A 20,113-nucleotide genomic window follows, 5' to 3' on the forward strand; every position below is an offset into this window, starting at 1 on the left:
AGGTATACACAAAATTTGTAAGTTCTAAAATAAACCACATCCTACACACAGATACGCATATATGTGTGTGTAATTTTGTGTTGCTTCTTGTCAACTCATAAACCCATGAATCGAAGACAGAGACGTTAAACGTAAATCAATATTTGATTGGCGTTCAAGAAGGGTGGTACGGTTCGATCTCGTAGGGGCGGTAGGAGGAGATCAAGATTCAAATAAAAAGATAATAATTAAAAGATTTGGTTTATCTTTTAGTAGTGTTTTGAGTTTATCTTTAAGTGCTTTTATTTAGTTTTTTGAATTTAAAGTCCTAGTTGAGTTTGGTTAGGATTGCTATGTATGGGTCTATATAAACCCATTAGTTTGTTTATGTTTATAATGTATCTAGTTTTCTTTATCGTAAGTCGATTAATAAGAAAAGCTTTTCAAGCAAACTGTGAATCGGTGCGCGTGCGTTGCGTTGTTCTAGATACCCACTTCCAAGTTTAACAATTGGTATTAGAGCGGTTGCGCTCTTGGTGTTTGTCGATTAAAGTTGTGATCGATAAGGAGGAATTGAATTTTTGGAGAAGCCGTGTTCGAGAAGGAGATCGGTGATCAAGAGTTCCTTCCATTCGTTTGTTTTCGTTCCAAATTCGTGGAACAACCGGAGATTACCATCGAGTGGATACTAGCAAGACATAGCCGGTAATTTGTAAAGGAAAGCATCAGAAAAAAAACAAAATTTCCTACGGCGGTTATTGCTTCCGGAAAGGTGGGAGCCATCAGAATAACAAAAGGATTACGGAAAAGTGATTTTAAGGGAAAGAAAAAGGGTTGAACGAGTTCGGTTCTAACCAACTTTTCACGGATCAAAGTGGTGATTCGGTTTTTGAGAGGCATTTGTAACTGGTTTCTGGAAGCAAACGAGTTTGGTTTTGAATTGGCTGATCGAAGACCGGCGATCGAGTTCGGGGTTGATTGGAATCCTTTGTAGGCTACGAAAAGAAACCGAAGTTGTTTCCGTTTTTGTTTATGATTAGTGATATATAAATTGCAAGTAGGTGTTGAATAAATTGATTTGAAGGAGAGTAAGTGCACACCTTAATTAATTCACATTGTGCATGAAAAAAATAATAATAATAATAAAGTGCAACCAGGCTACTACGCTACTACCCATCTCAAATTGATTGAGGACGGAAATTTTTTGGTGTTTATTTTTCGAGAACCCGAAGTCACGATCAAATCCGTGAGGGCTGCTAAGTGTTTAGCGAAGTTAAGTCTAGTAACTTCCTATTAAGAAGGGCCCGTGTTTTTTATCCTAAACGAGTTGCGACCTGTTCGTCGGGTTAGCGATTGAACCGGTCAAAGTCGAAGGAAGCTAGGGTTGGCTGTTTTAGTTCGTCTAGAACAGAGGATCCGATCGAAGGCTGAAGACTATGAATTAACCTGTAAGTCAGGTTCAGATTGTGTGGTCCAAGCTGAAGATCCAGGAGTGGGGAACGAGCAAACCTCCGATGATGATAGATCTTCTAGATATCGGTGCTATGAGGAAACTCAACAACCAAAACTACAACGTCTGGTCGACATGCATAAGTTCGTATATGCAGGGCGAAGATTTTTGGGAAGTTGTTAATGGTGTTGAGACGGTACAACCACCGAGAGAAGATGCAACAGGAATGCTACGGAAGTGGAAGATTAAAGCAGATAAAGCCAGCTCATATTGAAAACAACGATTGAAGAGGAAGTGCTAGAACAGTTTCAAGATGTTGAGACGCCCAAGAAGTTGTGGGATATTCTTGAAAATTTGTTTTCCAAGAAAAAATCGATCTCACGTTCAAACCAACAAGACATAAGCAGAGATGGTCATCTGATGAAGAAGATCAAGGCAATGAAAAGAAATCCAGATCCGGTAGAAAAAGATTTCCTTTCATGTGTTACAATTGTGGACAAACGGGTCATGTGGTTCGTGACTGTCAATCGAACCCATGGGAAGATGGAGACTCCTAAAAAGTTCAGAATAAAGAGGCGTGGGATGAAGAGACGTGTGTCGTCCTAGAAACCAATGCTTTTGCATTTACAGCTATCATTGAAGATGGTGTTGATATGCTAAATGTGAACGAGTCTACAAATATTTTGGTGGCTACCGTTGATGATGTTGTGGCCCATAACAGTGATGATGCATCGGTTGTTAGAGGTTATTCAATGATGAATACCGGTAGTGTGGAGTTGATTACGGATAATACAGTAGTTCATAATGATGTTACGGTGACCGAAGGTGATGCACCGGTCGCTAGCGGTGGTCCGGTGTTGAATATTGGTGTCGGAGTTGATGTTCTGGTTGTGGAGATTCAAACCAACGTGACGCAGAACATAGAAGGAGCATCCTATGGCTTGGAAAATCCTCAAAATTTGGATATTCAAGATCCAACAATAGAGTCGGTGAAGGTTATGAATCAAGAAGTCAACAAAGAACTTATAAATATAATGGGTCTAGTAGTTTCTTGTTAGATGGATCACGTGTGATGAACACCATGCAATGGCATGCATGTGAGATGAAGGTGACGGTGGTTACACACCCACCAAAGGTTCTATTTTGGTGTTTATCTGGATCAATAGATACAAGTCCATTGACAAATGGAAATAAGCCGGACGCCGAAGTAATTAATTTGGTAAAGAATGAAGTTGGTCCATGTGACCATGAAATAAATCGGATGAACAAAGGTAAAGAAACTCTTTCAAGAATTAATGTTGAAGAGCTAAGAGTACTATTGGGGATTAGAGATCTCGGTGGAACAAGTCACGAGAGGGAATCTTGGAGAAGCAAATATTGAGAGGGAGTGTTAAACGTAAAACAATATTTGCTTGGCGTTAGATGGTGGTACGGTTCGATCTCGTAGGGGCGGTTGGAGGAGATCAAGATTCAAATAAAAAGATAATAATAAAAAGATTTGGTTTATCTTTTAATTGTGTTTTGAGTTTATCTTTAAGTGTTTTTATTTAGTTTATTTGAATTTAAAGTTCTAGTTGAGTTTGGTTAGGATTGCTATGTATGGGTCTATATAAATCCATTAGTTTCTTTATGTTTATTATGTATCTAGTTTTCTTTATCGTAAGTCGATTAATAAGAAAAGCTTTTCAAGCAAACTGTGAGTCGGTGCGCGTGTGTTGCGTTGTTCTAGATACCCACTTCCAAGTTTAACAAGAGAGTTAGATAGCAAAGTAGCAACTATGAGAAAGGTTTTCAAGTTGCAATGCTTGGTTTCCGCTTGGGTTTATGTTGAGGCTACCATTGTTTGATTCTTAATTATGTAGCGGTAGTAGATTGGTTTTTTAAGTATTTTGGGTAGAATAACAAGTTTTGTGAAAATAAAAAATGTTTAGACACAAGATATTTGAAAATCCATGTCCCCCCAGCCCACAAGTTGAGGGTTCAAATCCCGTGAAAAAACAAATAAAGGTATAGATTATGAATAGGATTGGAGTGATATGGGTTAAAAAGATGTTTAGAATACTAGGCTGAAACTCGGTTGGGCTGAGAGCCCGAGGCAGTGGAAGTAGAAAACATTCAAACAAACAATGTTGATTTATACAATCATGCAATCCAAGGCTCTTTTTGATTTGATGAGGTTTCATACTTTGATCCACTACTTGGAATCTTCTAAACTTTTTGGTTCTGATTACTGAGTTTATTAATTGGATTTTTTATGACTGTCATATATAACTGTTCTAGTTGTTCTAATTAGATGACATTTTCATTAGCCAACATAAACTATTTTCATAATAATTACAACATGGATATATATATATATATTTTTATTGTAACCAGGTACTATTAAATGCAACCGATGCTAGTTTAGCTATCATGTTTACAAAAATCACTAGTTGAAAAAACCTCATACCTACCTAACACGAAATCGATATATTCCTCCAGCTTTATTACCCTAAAAAATGTAACACGCATTTACAATATTGCTCCATATAATGGACTATTCGTGTAAATAATCATTGAAGTGATTAAAAGACGACTTGTAACGCTGTTCCGAATAAAATACTAAGCCAACAGCATAAATTTTATGCATAGACCGGGCCGGCTTCAAGTAACTTGTTCTTTTTGGAGGAAATACATGTTTATTTAGGCCAAGTGAAGTCAGACCAGGCACTACACCAGGAGAAGAAAAGCCCGCCTAGTACCATACCTAATAAGACCAATTTTTGACCAGGTCGGGCCGGGCTCTTCTAAGTGATAGATGTCAATTCATCAAGTGCGTGATATTTTTGTTACCAGTCTCATTTGCATTGTCAAAAGATAACTAAAATACGCTTCTAAGAAACATCAAACAAAGAAAAGATAAACAACAGTGCACACAGGAAAGCATTAGAATCTAAAACCGAATGAAATTCGACAAAATAACACGTTTATAAACAGTTACAAATTCGGGGTACCAAAAAGTCATTTCTTGACAGTAATAAGGAGCAACTCTAGTATCATCAGAGTGAGGATGACTGACCACATCAAATGGTAAAAAAGTATGCCTTTTAGAATGGTTGAGCCCCCCTCGTTTAACGGCTAACAAAGCAGCTTGTGCTGTCTTCATTTCCATTATCATCTTGTGACTGCGCGCGTGGAACAAATAACATCATTTCAGCCTGTTTACATTCATCGGGCCTTTGTGGGTCCCATTATCATTTATATTTTCATCACAGAAATGAAACTTAACAAAAGAATAAGACCTATATTAAATGGTTTTGACTTTTGAAGGTATGTTTATACCTCTATTACTTTTCAGGTTCTCTTTTAAAGGACCCAACAGGAACCACACTCGCACAATCGTTATTACCGCCACTAATATCCATTCCTTGTTCCTTCAAATAAATACAAGAAACCAAGTAATGAACTGAACAACCACAAATGGAGCATCTTCGTGTTCATTTAACTTTAACAGAACAAACAATCAAACACGAACTAAACGAACGGGATTTTTCTGTTTGTTTTCGTTTGTTATTAACATAATGAACATGTTCGCTTATGTACGTTCATTAAACAGCATTAATGAATGGTTGACGAATGAACGTAACTGAACATAGATGAACGACCATATTTGACTTAAAACCAGTTAAAAGTAATATGAAGAAAATGTGCTGGGCCTAAAAAGTTATTAGAACTAGACTAAGTTGTAATAGATCAAAATTTTAAAAGAATATATTAACGAACATAAACGAAATTAAACATATGAAAACAAAGAAACATAAACGAACGTTCACAAAAATAAATGAATGAAAGAGGCATGTGCTCATGTTTGTTCGTTTATTAAATAAACAAACATAAATGAACTTCTTGCTGAATGATTCACGAACAGTTCACTGAACGTTCGGTTTGTTTACAAGCTTATTTTTGGTTGTTTAATCTCTTAATATCTCAAATAAACAATAAAAATAATAATTAAAGTAGATTATCTAATAAGATTTTTCATAAAACATAATACCTGATTATTTGAAGTTTGACCATGCATCCTCTGAGGCCTCGAATTAAGATCAATCAACCTATTTTCCATCCTGGAAACACCATCATTATTATTATTATTATTAGTATTATTGTTATTATAATTGTTATTCTCCATCATTCCTATTGCAGATAACCGATGATGTTGATTAGTTGTAATCTTTGGTTCAGTATTCGGTTCCCTCCTTACTTCGCCACCTGGATCAACAGATTGCAACCCTAATTCGTCTTCACGACCACTTCTGTCACCTGGAAACTACAAAAGAATCTCATACGATATAAGTCAATGTTTCATTGAAGACATCTTTTGAACACATTAAGTTTAAGCGAGCAAAGGGATGTGGTACAAAACCAGAAACCTCGACTCGTTGCCTTAAAAGCAAATATCTTCCGTGAGTTCTTTTACCACCGACATGAACGATCATGTCACATTGTAAGCAAAGTGAGCTCCCATCTATTCCACAGTAGAAGAAAGCTACACAGTACACACATATAGTAAGAACAAAATTCATGGCATCATCTCATGTTAATATATATAAATTGTAACCCAAATTTTAATATACATAAAGTATGAATTATAGTTTAAAAATTCTGCATTATTTGTATGTTACAAATATTAATTTTACATAATGTATCAGATTATAAGGATCATCTCAGAACTTTCAAATAACTGAAGAACATTAAGACTGTAAATAACAATCATTTTATTTATTTGTTTTGTAAATTTAATATTATTTGATGGTAAGTCATTTATTATACATATTTACGATTATATATATATATATATATGTAATTTGGTTATTACACATATGTAAGCTTGTGATTACATATATGTAATCTATGTAATCACAAAATTAAATATAATATGAATTTTTTACAGTCTTAATGTTGTTGAAGTTCTTAATCTTTTTGGATTTCCAAAGAGATCCAAACCCTATGTGTAAAATATAATTTTTTTTTAAAAACAGGACGAGTTGCTCAAGCTTTTGATGAGCCCAGCTCGGCTTGTTTACAGCCCTAGAGCCATTTGACATGTTAAAGATAAAACAGGAATACCTGGTGCGTTTTCACATATGTCACAACGTGGTACATCACTAGGATCAGCAAGTCCTACTCGTACGTGTCGACTCGCAAGTTTATTGCACATATGCACCTAGTCCCCACAGAACAAAATATAGATGATATTAGAGAAATACAAGAATCTTTTGAGAAATCATTTCAAAGGACAATATTTTCTCTGGTGCCCGTTAGGGTCCCACCAATGAAAGCTGGATTCAAATATGAGACCTTTGCTAGAAGAGAATCGATGGTAAATGTTTACCACAGAATCTCAAGTAGCATGTAGAACCAACGACAGACTCTCGTTACAGCTAGAAATAAATACAAAAGCCGAAAAAGAAAGAGCCGAAAGAAAGCATGGTCCTGGTTCATACATCTGGATGCCAAACTTGTGCTTAAAAAAGGTGGACCCGTAAAATAAAGATGTGGCTGCTGCCTTCCTAGACGGAAATTCATTAGAAAAAGCAACCTAAACACATGCATCTTAACAACCAACCACAAGAATTAACCTAACTTAAAAATCATAATCAACGTAAGCTTCTTACTGGTATGGTGCTGCTGCATAGATGCTTTTATGGACCAAACAAAACAATTAACTCGCAAATCCCAAATTCATGATCAAAGGACTAGCTAGATCCACCAGAAACAATCAAGACTTATAAATATATTTGAACCCAGACAGCATCATAAATATAAATAAAGATGAAACCTTTTCGTCACAAGCACGACAGAGAGCAGCTTCATCAGCAGCACAAAACAAGATCGCAGCAGCGCTTTCGCAAACATCACACAATGTTCGCATAATTAACAAGGTGGGTTGTGAAATTAGCTTCTTTTGCGGCTCAAATAGGCCATATTGATGAGGGTATTTGATGAAGCAACAGAGGAGGAGAAGAAGAAGAAGAAGAAGCAGCAGCAGCAGATGAATTGTGACAACCAAACAGAAGACTGTGTGTTTGAGAGAGAGAGAGAGAGAGAGAGAGAGAATACCCGAAGGAAGGAAGATGGTTTTTAAAGTCGACTTTTTTGTTTTTATGAAATATAATCCTTAAAAAATGTTTATATAAATTTTATTTTTAACACTCTATCCAAAATGTTATCCATTTATAATATTTTCATTCATTGAATATTATGGATTTTTTTAATCAAGGGATGGTTGAATTTAAGTAGAAATTTACTACAACTCTTTTGATAAGAATTGAATTAGGTAAGGCTATGGTTGTCTCTTTTTCACTCTTTACTATATACACCCCTGTATCATTTTATAAAATAAAATTTATTAATCAAAAGGTTGGTAAGCAATTTATAATTTTAAGCATATAAATATATAATAAGAAAAGCCATAATTTTATATACAAAACAATAAATAATAGCAATAATTTGGATAAAAAGTGAGGTCACTAATAAGAATACATTAGTGACACCTTGCTATAAGGGGATGCCAAATAGTCTAGGATTTATAGTTATCATTATTACGAATACATTAACGACACATTGCTATAAGTGGATGCCAAATGGTCTAAGATTTATATATCAACCAACCAAAAGCGGTAAACACGTAAACACATGAGCATGTAAGCATAGAACACCAAATCGAGCATTTATTTAAGTAAAGTTTACAATAACGTTTGTAGTTTAAGACTCAAGTATAAAGCATTTAATTTGAAAAAGTATGAAATGTCACCCCCAAAACGAAAGATGGAAAACGGGGTATGAAAGTAATCACGTTCAAGTAATAAACTTGAAAGGTCGGTAAATTGGAGGTTAACCGGAACGACGAGTTTAACGAGCAAAGCCTATATAAAAGAGAGTCTTGAATTAAAAGGTTGTGTTGAAGGTCTTTAAATAAAATAAATGTTGAGAAATGAAACAATTTAAAATTTAACTATTTAAGAAATTATAACAATAGTCCTTAAAAAATGTAAGTTTGCTCGAAACCGGGTTAAAGTATCTAACCTTAATATTTACTCAACCTATGTTAAGTAATAAGGTGGGTAAAAATGCAAGAATGCATGTCCCTTTGAAATAAAGATACTAAAACGGGTTTTAACGAGTGTTCGGGTTGTTGGTTCGGGTCTTGATAATTGGTCAAACCCAAAGTCAACTTTTTAAAATATTAAATGATATGAGATAACTCATAAAAATCCAATAATACTTAACCAAGTATGTAGTTCTATTGTTTTAGAACTAACGACGTACGTTAAGTGATGTGCAAAAATATATATATATATTAAACACAAGTCGCAACTAAGCTTTAAAAACCAAACAATCTATCCTAGTTCACACAAACGACAAGTGTACCGATCGCGTATAGCCTAGATAAGGAAAGTCCAGATATCGAACTCGAAGACACGTGAAAACGTTTTTAATTACTAAACTCTAACTAAGACTCACCAAAATAATATTTAAATGATTTTTAATATTTAAAATTGATTAAACTACTTAAATTAATTAAACGAAAACTTTTAACAAAACTCTTTGAAAACTTTGACTGCAGTGATAAAAACGTCTACCTAGAAATGAATCATGTTGACAGAAATAACAAGACAACGGATTGAAAATATTCAAGACACCAGTTATAAAATATGACACAACTAAAACTTGTTTAAGAAAGTCAAATTACCTCTCAGTCTCTCTAACAAACTCTAACTTATTTTAATTGACTTTAAAGAATAAACCGGACAAACAATTATTAACGTGTTCAAATACCGACTCACCTCTCGGTCTCACCGACACACTAACCTAATGGAAACGAATACTACGCAACCAAGGATAGAGGAACAATTTAACTTAACCCAAATTAAACCAACTAATTGCACATAAACACTCAAACTTGACAAGACAAAAACCCGCTCTCGCGCGTTCTTAATTCTAAAAAGTAAAAGCAACGAGACAATATTACTTCTTATCACCTCTTAGTCTCAAAGAAGGTGTATTTTAACTGATTTTAGATGATTATATTACCCACTTATCCCTACGGTTGTACACCCCGCAAATAAACCCAAAACACCAAGTAAAGAGTTTAACAAGCAATCAATTAATCAAAACCGATTCAATTAACTAATGCAAGAGGATTATAAGTAATAACAAATAAAACACAGCCATCACACACAATCTAATTTATGGTTTAGTTAAACTTTACATCAATAATTCAAGTCTTGAACATTAACAATCCATTAAACAAGTTAAAACCACTCAACAATCATCTATCCTAGGTAGAACAAACAAGTTTAGCTACTCATTAATTTTGGACAGCCATGCATACTTAAGAAAAACACCATAAACATTATCATAAACATTATAAAACTCATTCAAGATCCAAACACAATCAATTATAAGACAAACAATCAATCAATTGCAAAACAATTCAAATCAAAAGACCAAATTAATAAAGTTAGGGTTCTTGAACAAAAAGTAAAGTTTATAGATGATTACTTAAGTACTATGGCTGATATTGATGATATATAAAGTCTCTAGCAGCAGCCCCAAGACTCCTCTTCCTTCTCCAGCCGTCCAAGACCACCAGCCGCTTCCTTTCTTCCTTTTTTTCTTCTTTTTCTTGCTGCCGGCTGCTGTTCCGATCACAGAATTAGGGTTTAGGGTTCTTGGCTGTGTATTTCGGGATTATGATGAGATAATGGCTGGTAACTCTTGTTATTAATTAAATATAATAATATAAAAGGCTTTTAAGATGTGGGCTTGGGTCGGGCCTTGACTTATAAGTTTGAAAGTTGCACAATTAAGCCCCTAAACTCTTCAATTTAACTCTTTTTTCCACCAAACTTCATCACCTACAAGAAAACAATCATCTTTGTAATATCAAGCATAAACAAACCATAAAACTTAATAATTAAACTAAAAAGTAATTAAAACATGATAAAAATGATACGGAAAGTAAGTGTGTTTCACTACACATCAAACATCCCCACACTTAAACCTTTTTCATCCCTGAAAAAGTCTAATGCAGTTGGATCAGAATCGGAAAATCAAAGTTAAATCAAACATATAGGTTATATTTTAAAGCTCAGAAAAACGCAAAAACCGCGATCATCGACATTGTTGTCCACCTAAACCCATGCCTTAATCTTTACCGGGACAAATAAGATCCGACAATAATATTACTTAGTGGTTTACACAATTAAGACCCGCTTATTTTCTGCTTTTACCGGACCAGACCACCCCAACTTGACTTAAACCTCAAAGTTAGCAGAATTAAAACTTTGTTGCTCCACATTTATGAATAGTTAAGACGATCAAGGGTATTGTTTATCCACCTAAGCTTAAGCATCAAAGTCTACCAAGCAGCCATTAGATATGATTAAGGTTCAATTATTTATAGCCAGTGCTCCCCACAACATGACATACCCCCGTTATCAAGCAATACCCCAAATCCTTCACCATAGGTGAGTATGAAAAATTTTATATATAGGGCTTACATGTAGCGTGTCCCTTGTGGTCCGTTTCTTAATGATAATGAGACGCGAGCAAGGGGACCCCACATAACTAATAGCGTGGATGATCAAGTCTGTAGTGTATTTGTACTTTCGTACTGTTTGTGATCATGTTTATAGACTTATAAGGGTTTGCTCTTTGGCTTTATTTTAAATATCCACAACCCCACTTAGGAATTGTGAATACCCAGCTAAATAGATTGCATACAGACCCATGGTCTCCGGACCCGAAGCATCCCATCAATACAGGATTTAAGGTTATAAAACCATACGCCGATGAGGTGTAAAACACTAAGCTAGCATTTTAAGATTTATATCACAGGCTACACGGCATACTCTAACGTTAAACCTACCCAAGCATCATATGATAACGTATTCAGATTTTTAAAAACTCATGATATTTCCACTTTTTTTCATACCAAAATTTGAGGCTTGAGTATGGCCCGATCTTTCATTGCTTATTTTCCACGGACAAAACGCTTTACCCACAAAAGATTTCCGTTTAACCATTTTATCAAATTTGCCCATTCATTTATAAGGCTGAGCCTACTGACACATCCCAAGTTAAGTGCGTTTTCTTTAATTTATCTCATATTATTAGTAGTTTGAAAAACCAATTTCCGAATAAAATCATCATCTCCCATTTTAATGCAAAAGAAACTAAAAACAAGGGACATTTTTATTATTATTATTTCTTTCTTTTTTATATATATATTTTTTTGTTTTTTAATTTTAAACAACGTACGAAAACAAAAAAACAAGTGAAAACTTTTTATTTATTTATTTTTTTTTTAAAATTTTCTTTTCTACAACTAAGTAAAATAAATTCCTATCCCCACACTTAGAACGAAATTGTCTTCGATGAGAACAAGGAAAAGAAATAAAATAAAAATAAAACGTAAAGCATAAAATTAAAACCTGAAAGAACAGAAATTAAAATATAGAACGGGTTACTCCCCTGGTTTAGATGCAGATTCTTCATCGGCTGTGTATGACCGAACGACCGTATAGCATTTCATTCGCGGCCGCAACCACGGGTGAACCAGTTCCAAAACGCCATCAGAGCTACCATGCGCATAATAATACCTGTAACAACTCAAACTCGCTCGCATGTAGCGGCGTACAAAACAGAAAACAAAAACATAAGAAATAAACATATTTTTGTGTTTTTGAATTTTTTAATTTTTTTGATTTTTTTTTATTAAATATTTATTTTTTTTTGTATTTTTATTTTTTTTATAAATAGAAATAAAACAAATAAAAAGAAAAAGTAAAGGGAATCATAATACAAACTCTACAACTCGGGCTATCTCCCGAGTGATGCATCCATCACGACTATTCCCCGGTGAATGAGTCAAGGTAGAACACCTCGACTGTCTGATCAGTTATCGGCTCTCCAATGTAGTGCTTCAATCTATGGCCGTTCACCTTAAACTTCCCGCTTCGGTCTTGTATCTCAATCGTGCCATACGGTAAAACCTCAGTGACCGTGAACGGTCCCGACCATAGGGATTTCAACTTTCCCGGGAATAACCTCAACCGTGAATTATACAGTAAAACCTTATCCCCACACTTGAACTGCTTATTACCCTTCAATTTCCTGTCATGCAGTTCCTTTGTATGCTCCTTATACCGAAATGATTGTGCATATGCGTGATCCCGGAGCTCCTCTAATTCATGTAATTGATGGAAACGATTACCCTCTGCGGCGGGTAAATCCAGATTAACCCTTTGAAGGGCCCATGAAGCACGGTGTTCCAATTCAACAGGAAGATGACAGGCCTTCCCATAAATCATCCGAAATGGTGTGGAACCAGTCGGAGTCTTGTAGGCTGTACGGAAGGCCCATAGAGCGTCATCTAATTTGTCGGACCAATCCCGACGATTTGAACCAACCGTTTTCTCGAGAATACGTTTGATTCCCCGATTACTCACTTCTACTTGCCCACTAGTCTGTGGGTGGTAGGCGGTCGCAAGCCGATGGGTGACCCCATAACGCTTCAACGCCTTTTCCATCTGCGAGTTGCAGAAGTGAGTACCTCGATCACTGATCAAGGATTTCGGGACTCCAAAACGAGCAAATAGATTTTTCAGAAAACGGACTACCACTCGGGCATCATTGGTGGGTAGAGCTTTGGCCTCAACCCACTTAGACACGTAATCGACGGCCACGAGTATGTATTTGTTTCCACGCGAGGATGGAAACGGTCCCATGAAATCAATACCCCATATATCAAAAACCTCACAAACTTGAATGGAATTCTGGGGCATTTCGTTTCGCGAAGAAATGTTGCCGACACGCTGGCAACGATCGCAACTCTTAACGAACAGGTGAGCATCCTTAAAGATAGACGGCCAGTAAAAACCAGAATCAAAGACTTTCTTTGCCGTAGAACTCACACCGTGGTGACCTCCAGTCGGTACCACATGACAATGGCTCAAAATTTGCCATCCTTCCTTGACATCTACACACCTCCTAATAAGCTGATCATCACCAATGCGGAAAAGATATGGATCGTCCCAAAGGTAAAATTTGATGTCAGCAAAGAATTTCTTCTTTTGCTGGTAAGGCATCTTTGGGAGGTATCCGTCAGCAAGATAGTTCGCGAAATCAGCAAACCATGGAAAACCTTCCTCTTGTGCAGTAACGAACATCAGACTCTCTGTCCGAAAACGATCGTCGATCCTAACTCCCGAGTCTCCTAAATCAACTCCCTCTAGTCGTGAAAGATGATCAGCCGCCACATTCTCGGCCCCCTTTTTATCACAGATCTCTATATCGAACTCTTGCAGCAATAGGATCCATCGTATAAGACGAGGCTTAACATCCTGCTTGCTGAAAAGATATCTAATAGCGGCATGATCCGTATAAACAAACGTTTTGGACAAAACCAGATAGGACCTAAATTTGTCGAAAGCGAACACCACAGCTAAAAGCTCTTTTTCGGTGGTGGGATAGCTTTCCTGTGCGCTATTTAAGGTCCGGCTCACATAATAGATCGGATGGAAATGTTTATCCTTCCGTTGTCCAAGAACCGCTCCGACTGCGAAGTCGCTTACGTCACACATCAACTCGAATGGTAACGACCAGTCGGGAGCAACCATGATCGGGGCGTTAACTAGTTTGTCTTTTAGAAGATCAAACGCCTCGATACACTGCTCATAAAAATAAATGGAGCATCCTTCTCCAAAAGTTTGGTCATGGGTCTCGCGATTTTAGAAAAATCTTTGATGAACCGGCGGTAGAACCCAGCATGACCTAGGAAGCTACGAACTGATCTCACAGAAGTAGGAGGGGGAAGATTAGAAATGGTCTCGACCTTTGCCCGGTCAACCTCTATCCCCGCACTTGAGATTCGATGACCTAGAACAATGCCCTCGCGAACCATGAAATGACATTTTTCCCAGTTAAGGACTAGGTTGGTGTCAACGCAGCGGGACATCATCCTCTCGAGATTTGATAAACAATGATCGAAGGAACTCCCAAATACGGAAAAATCGTCCATGAACACCTCCATGGAGTCCTCGATCATATTATGGAAAATGGCCACCATACACCTCTGGAATGTGGCCGGAGCGTTACAAAGTCCGAACGGCATACGTGTGTAAGCAAACGTTCCGTAAGGGCAGGTGAAAGTGGTTTTCTCCTGGTCATCGGGAGCTATCGGAATCTGGAAGTACCCGGAGAAACCATCTAGGAAGCAGTAGTACTGCTGACCTGCTAAACGCTCTAACATCTGATCAATGAATGGGAGAGGAAAGTGGTCTTTCCTGGTGGCATCATGTAATCGGCGATAGTCAATGCAGACTCGCCATCCCGTCACAGTCCTCGTGGGAATAAGCTCGTTCCTCTCGTTGGTGACGACAGTCATGCCACCCTTTTTTGGAACCACTTGGACTGGACTCACCCAAGCACTATCAGAAATGGGGAAAATGATCCCCGCATCAAAGAGTTTAATGATCTCCTTCTTTACGACCTCTTGCATTTTCGGATTAAGCCGCCGTTGCGGCTGGACGACAGTTTTGAAATTTTCCTCCATGAGGATTTTATGAGTGCAGAACGAAGGGTTGATACCCTTGATGTCGATAATCTTCCAAGCAATAGCCTCCTTGTGCTCTCGTAGCACCCTCAACAACTTCTCCTTCTCGACCTCGGTCAACGCAGATGCAATGATAACCGGAAGTTTCCTCTCTTCATCTAAAAAAGCATACTCAAGGTGGGAAGGTAAATCCTTAAGCTCTAAGGAAAGAGGAGGACTCTCGACTGAAGGTCGGTCTATCGGATCGTCTCGTACGATCTCAGCAGACACGCCAGATTCAGGGGTATGCGACTCAGTGTCGTCATTTAAGGACTGATTGGTTACGGCAACCATTTCAATCTCCGGAATTTCCCTATCAAGAATCTGGGTGTCGGTGGCAGATCCTCCACAAATTTCGCTGAAAAACTCCCCGACATGTTCCATGATGGTATCAATGAAGTATAAGGAGTCATCAGCAGACTTGGGGTGTTTCAGTGACTGTCGAACGTCAAAGGTGACATTCTCATCCCCAACTTTTAAGATTAATTTACCCTCGCAGACATCGATAAATGCCTGTGCAGTGGCAAGGAATGGTCGGCCCAAGATGAGTGGGACACTATCGTCATCGTTCATGTCCAGGATGACAAAGTCCACCGGGAAGATGAACTTGTCAACACGAACAAGCATGTTCTCGACCACCCCTCTGGGGTATTTCACAGAACGATCAGCAAGCTGGATACTCATACGGGTAGGCCTCGGTTCGCCTAGACCCAACTTGCGATACACGGAATACGGCATGAGATTAATACTGGCACCAAGATCTGCTAACGCATGGACGACCGTATTATCACTCAAGATGCAAGGAATTGTGAAACTCCCAGGATCGGACATCTTTTTTGGTAACTTTCTCTGCAAGACTGCAGAGCAACCAGCACTCAGGGGAATGGACGAGACTTCGGCTAACTTCTCTTTGTTCGAAAGAATATCCTTAAGAAACTTTGCGTATTTGGGCATTTGCGTAAGTGCCTCAAAGAAAGGAATATTAAGATGAAGTTGCTTCAGAAGATCAAGAAATTTGGAGTTTTGCTCCTCGTCTCTATCCCTACGGACTCTCCCGGGAAATGGGAGTCTAGGTTTGTAGACTCTCGGTGGTGTGCTGGGTAATGGTTGGTTCTCGGCCTGTGCTGTACTTCCTGGGCTGTGCCTTTGATGCACCCTGGCCGGTGGAGACTCCAACTGAATCTCCTCGTCTACCTGCTCCTCTACATCTACCGCAGGCTCGTTAACGACTCCTCTCGTCGCCTCTTGAATCACGGGCTCGCTACGTGCCCCCGCACCGCTCCTTGTCGTCACAGCCTTCGCAAACGCCTTCGGATTTTGTTCAGTGTTACTTTGAAGTGTACCTGGCGACCTCTCATTTAGACGACTTGCTATCTCTCCCATCTGACGCTCAAGATTTTGAATTGACGCTCCTTGATTTCTCATGAATGACTCGTGCTCCCGGAATTTCTCTTGAGTTTCTTTGTGATGGGAGTCCTCTCGAGTCATGAGTTGCGACAACATCTGTGTCTGCTGTGTCATCATCTCCTCTAACGTGGGCTTCTCCCCACTACTCGGTCCCTCACCGGAATCCTGGAATAGGCTCTGACGTTGCTGGAAGCCGGACTGATTTCCGTTCCTCCAGTTGGAATTTGGTTACCTCTCCACCCCGAATTATAAGAATCGAAAGAATGTTGATTTCGGTTTGGATTATTAACGAATTCGACTGCCTCCTCCTGGAAACCTATGGGGCACTGAACCGTATCATGTCCCCCTCTACAGATCTCGCATAACTTACTTTTCACTTGCAAGTCCTTCACGATCTTTGCTAACGCTTCAACTTGTGCCGCAAGTGCGGTGCTCGTGTCGACCGAATGCATGCCGCGTGATAGGGAATCGACGGTTTTGGTACTCTTAACTGGTGGTCGCTAGTATCCACTCATGGCTAAACCGTTAAACAAGGCAATGCACTCATCCGTATCTTTCGTTGTTAGTAGGTTACCTCCTGCAGCTGTGTCGAGCATACTCTGAGTTGCGTACGTCACTCCGTTGTAGAACTTCTCGACAACCGCCCAGTCTTGCAGGCCGTGGTTTGGACATAAAGCAAGTAGATTTTTGAACCTTTCCCACGCCTCGTAGAATCTCTCGGTGTCCTCCATCTGGAAAGAATGAATCTGGTTACGCAAACGAGCGGCCTTAGTCGGAGGATCGTATTTTTCAAGAAATTGGGTCTGCATGGCAGCCCAGGTAGCAATGGATCCCTGTGGGAGGGACTCAAGCCACAGACTCGCATGATCAACGAGTGAGAACGGAAAGATTCGGAGTTTTATGGCCTCTTCGGATACGCCGGCAAGATGAAACGTGTCGCGGACGACAACATTGTTGGTAATGGAATTGCAATTGGCGACTTCAACAGAAAACGGTCGGGAAAGCTTGGTTCGAGGCAAAGCAAGTTTAGACTCAAATTTCAAAGAAATAAAACTTCTATCGGCACCAATATCATATAAAATAGAAGCCAAATGATGGTTCACCAAAAACATACCGTTCACAACATCGTTTGCCACTTGAGCTTGGTTTGCATTTATCATGAAAGCTCGCCCTTGATTTTCATGGTTGACTTGAGGTGCTTGCGTGGGAGGAGGAGGTGGTGCTTGAATGGATTGGATGGGTTGGATGAGTGGTGCATTGAGTTGGGGAAGTTGGGGTTGGTAGGTTTGGACTTGGTAAGCTTGGGTTTGGTAATAAGGTACGGTCATGGTCTGGTTAGCAAGAGCGATGCGAGGAAATTTGTTGCGGAAATGGTTAGGATCGCCACAATTGAAGCAAGCTTGGGGTTATTGGGGTTGGTTTTATGGGTAGGGTGCATATCGGTTTTGGGAATTTTGGGGAATGGTTCTTGGTTGGTTAGGTTGGGTTCGTTGTGCGGACCGGCATGTAGTGTTGAGATGACCCAAACGGGTACAAATGGCACAATGGCGACAGGGCATGTGTGAGGGGTGGTGAAGTTGGCAATTGTCCAACTTATAAACCTGAACATGAACCTTACATACATGAATATATTCCAGGCCACCTTATAAACCAAACCAATACACCATACCAATCACCAACACATTCCCAAACATCTAACCAATCACATATACCAACCTTCAAACTCAAACAAACATATACACCCACAATACAAACCCGAAACCCATTACCAGCAACCAGTTAAAATATCATAGAAAGCTCAACCCATGACACTCAACAAACCCCAATCCCTGATCTATTTCCCATCTCACCAATAAACTCACCTTCCCCTGATGCCAGATTGAGAATACTTGACAGGCATATGAATTTACTTAATGAAAATTGTGATATGGGGAGGGAGAACGAGGAGTTGAAGAAGAAAAATAAAATTTGGAATCCAACAAGCTTTTCTCAGGATTCAAACCCTGGTCAGTTAGGTTGAGAAGACCTCAGTTGCCCTAAAATAGGGGGAGAATTCACCTGTTGCCAGTGTGGTTGATGCTGACATTTTAAAATCCTTGGGTGAGATGTATAGAAGTTATGTTGAGGAGGAGGATGAGGAGTAGGAGAGAGATGAAAAGGGTGGTTATGAAGCAGATGTATCAGAGGATGTGGTGCAGGACTACAATATGAATGGCACTTTAATTAATGATGACATGGTGATTGAAAACAGTGTGGTGAATGAGTAAGAGATGGAGGATAATAATAATGACATAGATGAGAATGTGGATGATGTGGAAGAGATAAACAATGATGAAATTATTTATAATGTGATAGCTGATGAGGGTATGAATGATGAAGGAGATAAAATTGACAAAAAAAACATAATTTGGATCTTGATATACTGTATGGAGAGTTTGAAAATGTTGAGTCTTTCATTATGGTGGAAAAAGAGAAAGAAGTAGATGCTAAACTTAATGATCTATTTGACGAAATAGATAACTTCCGACAACTTCCCACCTACTATGGTGAGGGAAGTAGACCCATCTAGACTTGAAATTATTGATGAAGAAAGAAGGAGGATAAAGGGGGAGCAGATGTATATGAGGATGTGGTGTAGGACTACAATATGAATGACACATCAATTAATGATGACATGGTGATTGAAAACAGTGTGGTGAATGAGGAAGAGATGGAGGATTAATAATAATAATAATGAAGGTGATGAGAATGTGGATGATGTGGAAGAGATAAGCAATGATGAAATTATTTAGAATGTGATAGCTAATGAGGGTATGAATGATGAAGGAGATAAAATTGACAAAAACAACATAATTTGGATCTTGATATACTGTATGGAGAGTTTGAAAATGTTGAGTCTTTAATTATGGTGGAAAAAGAGAAAGAAGTAGATGCTGAACTTGATGAACTTCCCACCTACTATGGTGAGGGAAGTAGGCCCATCTAGACCTGAAACTATTGATGAGGAAAAAAGGAGGATAAAGGGGAAGGCAGTGGCCGAACATGAAGGCCAACTGAAACCCTTAAAACTTAAAAAGGTTCAGCCTAGTGATGATGTCATGTTTGGTGATAAAGCAGCTAAGGATACTATTAAAATACATGATCATATTGTGGGAGAGTGGATGCAGAGGGAAATGATTAACATATTATTATCTGATAAAGAATTAGAGGAACAGAGGCTGCTGATGGAGGAGTTTGAATTGATGATGAAGCTAGAAGAAGAAAAGGGGGAACTTGATTAAGATGTGATTGAAGGGTTGCTAAGGTTGCAGCAGGCTGAGGAGGCTGACAACTCTCTAGAAATTGTTATTTATAAATTCAAGCAATCTGAAACCCCTGAAACAAAATCAAAATCCTCTGAGCCTGAACTGACTATACCCACTGCTACCGATGAGCCCGAAGTTGAAAGTCATGATAAGCAGATGGTGACTAATATTAATGGTAAGAAAATCCACGAAGATAGAGTGAAAAAGGCTAGTGATATGATGAATCAGAGCCTGTTTGATGAGATGAAGAAGGATGAGAAAAGCTGGCCTGCCGACTTGTTAAGATATGTCAGAAAAACAAAAAGATTCGGTGTTGACTACATTCCAGAAGAG

General features: G+C 38.5%; 1 protein-coding gene across 1 annotated transcript; it reads right to left on the reverse strand.

The window, feature by feature from the left end:
- Positions 1-4,371: 4,371 nt before the first annotated feature.
- LOC143624850 (B-box zinc finger protein 19-like) lies at positions 4,372-7,340 on the reverse strand. Its single transcript, XM_077095351.1, has 6 exons — positions 7,248-7,340; positions 6,536-6,632; positions 5,839-5,954; positions 5,463-5,735; positions 4,751-4,842; positions 4,372-4,593 (listed from the first exon to the last, which is right to left on the reverse strand). The coding sequence occupies exons 1-5, from the start codon at positions 7,338-7,340 to the stop codon at positions 4,756-4,758; spliced, it is 666 nt and encodes a 221-aa protein (XP_076951466.1). The 3' UTR covers positions 4,372-4,593; positions 4,751-4,755.
- Between the last annotated feature and the right edge of the window lie 12,773 nt (positions 7,341-20,113).

This window comes from Bidens hawaiensis, unplaced genomic scaffold (genome assembly GCF_021521415.1).
Source record: "Bidens hawaiensis isolate Kalapana, Puna unplaced genomic scaffold, B.hawaiensis_p1.1 tig00003983_1, whole genome shotgun sequence".
NCBI classification, from domain to species: domain Eukaryota; kingdom Viridiplantae; phylum Streptophyta; class Magnoliopsida; order Asterales; family Asteraceae; genus Bidens; species Bidens hawaiensis.